This window comes from Helobdella robusta (assembly GCF_000326865.2).
Source record: "Helobdella robusta unplaced genomic scaffold HELROscaffold_10, whole genome shotgun sequence".
Classification (NCBI taxonomy): Eukaryota; Metazoa; Annelida; class Clitellata; order Rhynchobdellida; family Glossiphoniidae; genus Helobdella; species Helobdella robusta.
Genome location: NW_008703571.1, coordinates 2,790,476 through 2,793,346, shown reverse-complemented (window position 1 = coordinate 2,793,346; position 2,871 = coordinate 2,790,476). Strand labels below are relative to the sequence as shown.

At 27.8% G+C, this 2,871-nt stretch overlaps 1 protein-coding gene across 1 annotated transcript in view; it reads right to left on the bottom strand.

Moving 5' to 3' along the window:
• HELRODRAFT_166738 (hypothetical protein) overlaps nucleotides 1-313 on the bottom strand; it is a gene marked incomplete at both ends in the record, with an annotated part of 1,343 nt that extends 1,030 nt beyond the window's left edge. The window contains one exon of the mRNA XM_009011960.1: nucleotides 19-313. Coding sequence (XP_009010208.1) covers nucleotides 19-313 — 295 coding nt within the window. The remainder of the gene's footprint in view (nucleotides 1-18) is intronic.
• Nucleotides 314-2,871: the final 2,558 nt, after the last annotated feature.

Genomic DNA, 2,871 nt, shown 5'->3' with positions numbered 1-2,871 from the left:
ATATTGGAATATTGTGACCTTGTGATGCCAGTTGATCGACTTCCTCATTACCCTGAATTCCTATGTGACTGGGTATCCACATCAGAGTTATTTTCTTACCATTGTTATCAGTTAAGTTATCATGTATCCTGTTTTGCGTTTGAATTATAAGGTTGTGTTGAGGTCTATATTGTTTAAGCGCCGTAACTGTTGATAACGAATCTGAGAATATCATGAAATTTTTACTATTGGATTTAGATATGAATTTTATTGCCATCTGAATGGCAATGATTTCTGCTGTGAAGATTGAAGCATGGTTTGGAAGATGTTGCATGATTTTGTTTATGCATTTTTGTTTGTAGACCACTACTGCTGCTGTAGTTGATATTCCTTTTTTTGAGCCAAGGATCGAGAATCAAGGATTAAAGAGCATTTGCAATATTTCATTCGCAGTACATATTTCTTTATATAGCAATACTAGTTTACAGAATATCATTATTAACAAAATTTTACCTGTTCAATGTTCTCGAGTGTGGCAGTGTTAGTCCACTTTTTCTTAAAAATTGGTATGCACGAGGACCATGAAAATGCAGCTGCATATAAAAGGTCTTGTAACTATCATTATATACTTTGTTAACTCTTTTAAAATAGTATGAGTTTTTTATCTAGAAGCAAAAAAAAACAAAAAAATTAAACAAAATGTCAAATCATTCTGCTATGGTTACATAACATAAAACCTTTGTATGTAGCTAATTCATTTTTTAATTTTTATTACATTCATTCATAAGTTTTCTTATTGTTGCCTGCAGCATTGTGATTCTGGACTTGTAATACTTTGATTGCCTTTGCTCTTGCTTGATGAGATGTGCATCCATTGAGCAAAACGTGTAAATATGTTTTAAATTTGAAAGTAAATAGCTGCATTTAAAATTTTTCATCATATATATATATATAATATATATACCCAATAAATTAAAATAAAGAAACTCTTTGTATTCTGTATTTGTATTTCTTATGACAAAAAGCCATTTTAAGTTTTAACAAAAAAGGCATCCTAATAATAATAATAAACCCATAATATAAAAACAATATAAAAAATATTTGAACATTAATTAACGATAGTTAAAAAAATAAAAAGTCAAAAATTTAAAATAAAAATACAAAAAAGCAAAGCCTCTTTTCGGCAAAAGTTTACATTCCGAACTACAATGTTAAAATTTGTTTACATTTAGGATTGTTTACATCGCTATCTCTAATGGAGAGTTACAAAAGCGCCTCCCACTAATATGCAGAAAGTTGATTGAGATAAAAATAGAAGAATTTTAAAAACGTTTATATCGTATTTAAATATGTTAACATAGTAATATATTGATTAAAATAACAATATATATATATTAAAATTTATAAAAATCAATTTATTGAAATAGTTTTCGTGGCTGTTTTCATGATTGTTTTAATAAGGTTACATTGAAAGGTATGCCGACATCGTTGAGTAATATCATCTGCCTCCGACGCGACATCTCCATCATCGTAACAACACGAAACATATAGAACGAACAATTTTATTATATTTCATTTTATCATTTCTTCTATTTTCAATTAATTTTCAATATTATTTTTTCACGACAACCTAACTTAACCCTGCCCCTAACCCTGACACATATACACACATCAACTTTACACACATATACATTATACACATTATTTTACAGAATTATACGTGCAAATTATAATATACGTACAGATAACGTATAATATACGTACAAATTATAATAAAATAAAATGTATAATAATAATATTATAATAAAAACATATAAAAGGCAAAAGCGCATGCATCTATTTTAATCTCAGTGCACTTTTCGAATTTCAGATGTGTGCAGATTGCTCTGCCCAAGGTATAGAATGATCTTCCAACAAGACTGAAGCAAATTGTTCCAGAAAAAAATTTCAGAAGAGAGTTAAAAAGTTATTTTATATAAAAAGTTATATATATATATATATGCATGTGTATATATATGCATGTGTATATATATGCATGTGTATATATTTATATGTACGTGACAGATATCAATTTTAGTTTTGAAGATTATTAGAATACACTCAATCATATATTTTTTAAGTTTATCATTTATCGTAAGAACAAGATTGTTAAAATATAGTCTGAATGGAGAATAGTGGTATTGTCCGCAAAAAGAATAAATTTGAGAATTTTAAAAGAATACACAAAATCGTTTGTGAATATGTTAAAGAGTAATGATCCTAAAATAGAACCTTGCGGCACACCGCTATTTAGAGGCATAGTGTTTGAAATATTGTTATTTATTTGAACATATTGATGTCGGTCACTTAGATAAGACACAAACCATTCGTGCGCGTAGCCTCTGACATAATACCGTGTGAGCTTGTCAAAAAATATTTTATGGTCAATAGAGTGAAACGCCTTGGAGAGGTCAAGCAAGATGCCTATTGAGAATTTTTTTGATTCTATTTCGTTGGAGATGAAGGCAACCAAATCAGCTATTGCAAATTCTGTAGATAATTTGGAATGAAAACCATATTGACTTGCAGTTAAGATATTATTACATTGAAGATATTGAGAGACATTTTTGAAAACATTTTTTTCAATAATTTTAGACAAGCTATAAATTATGGATATTGGCCTATAGTTGTTAACCTTGTTTTTATCACCGGATTTGAATGGAGGAATCACTTTTGATAGTTTAAGACAGTTAGGAAAAGTAGTGTTAGAGAACGAAAGATTATTCAAATGTACAAGAGGAGTAGTAATATTTATTATGGTCTTTTTTATTATAAAATTAAATATTTGATCATGACCGCTCTATATATATATATATATATATATATATATATATATATATATATATATATATA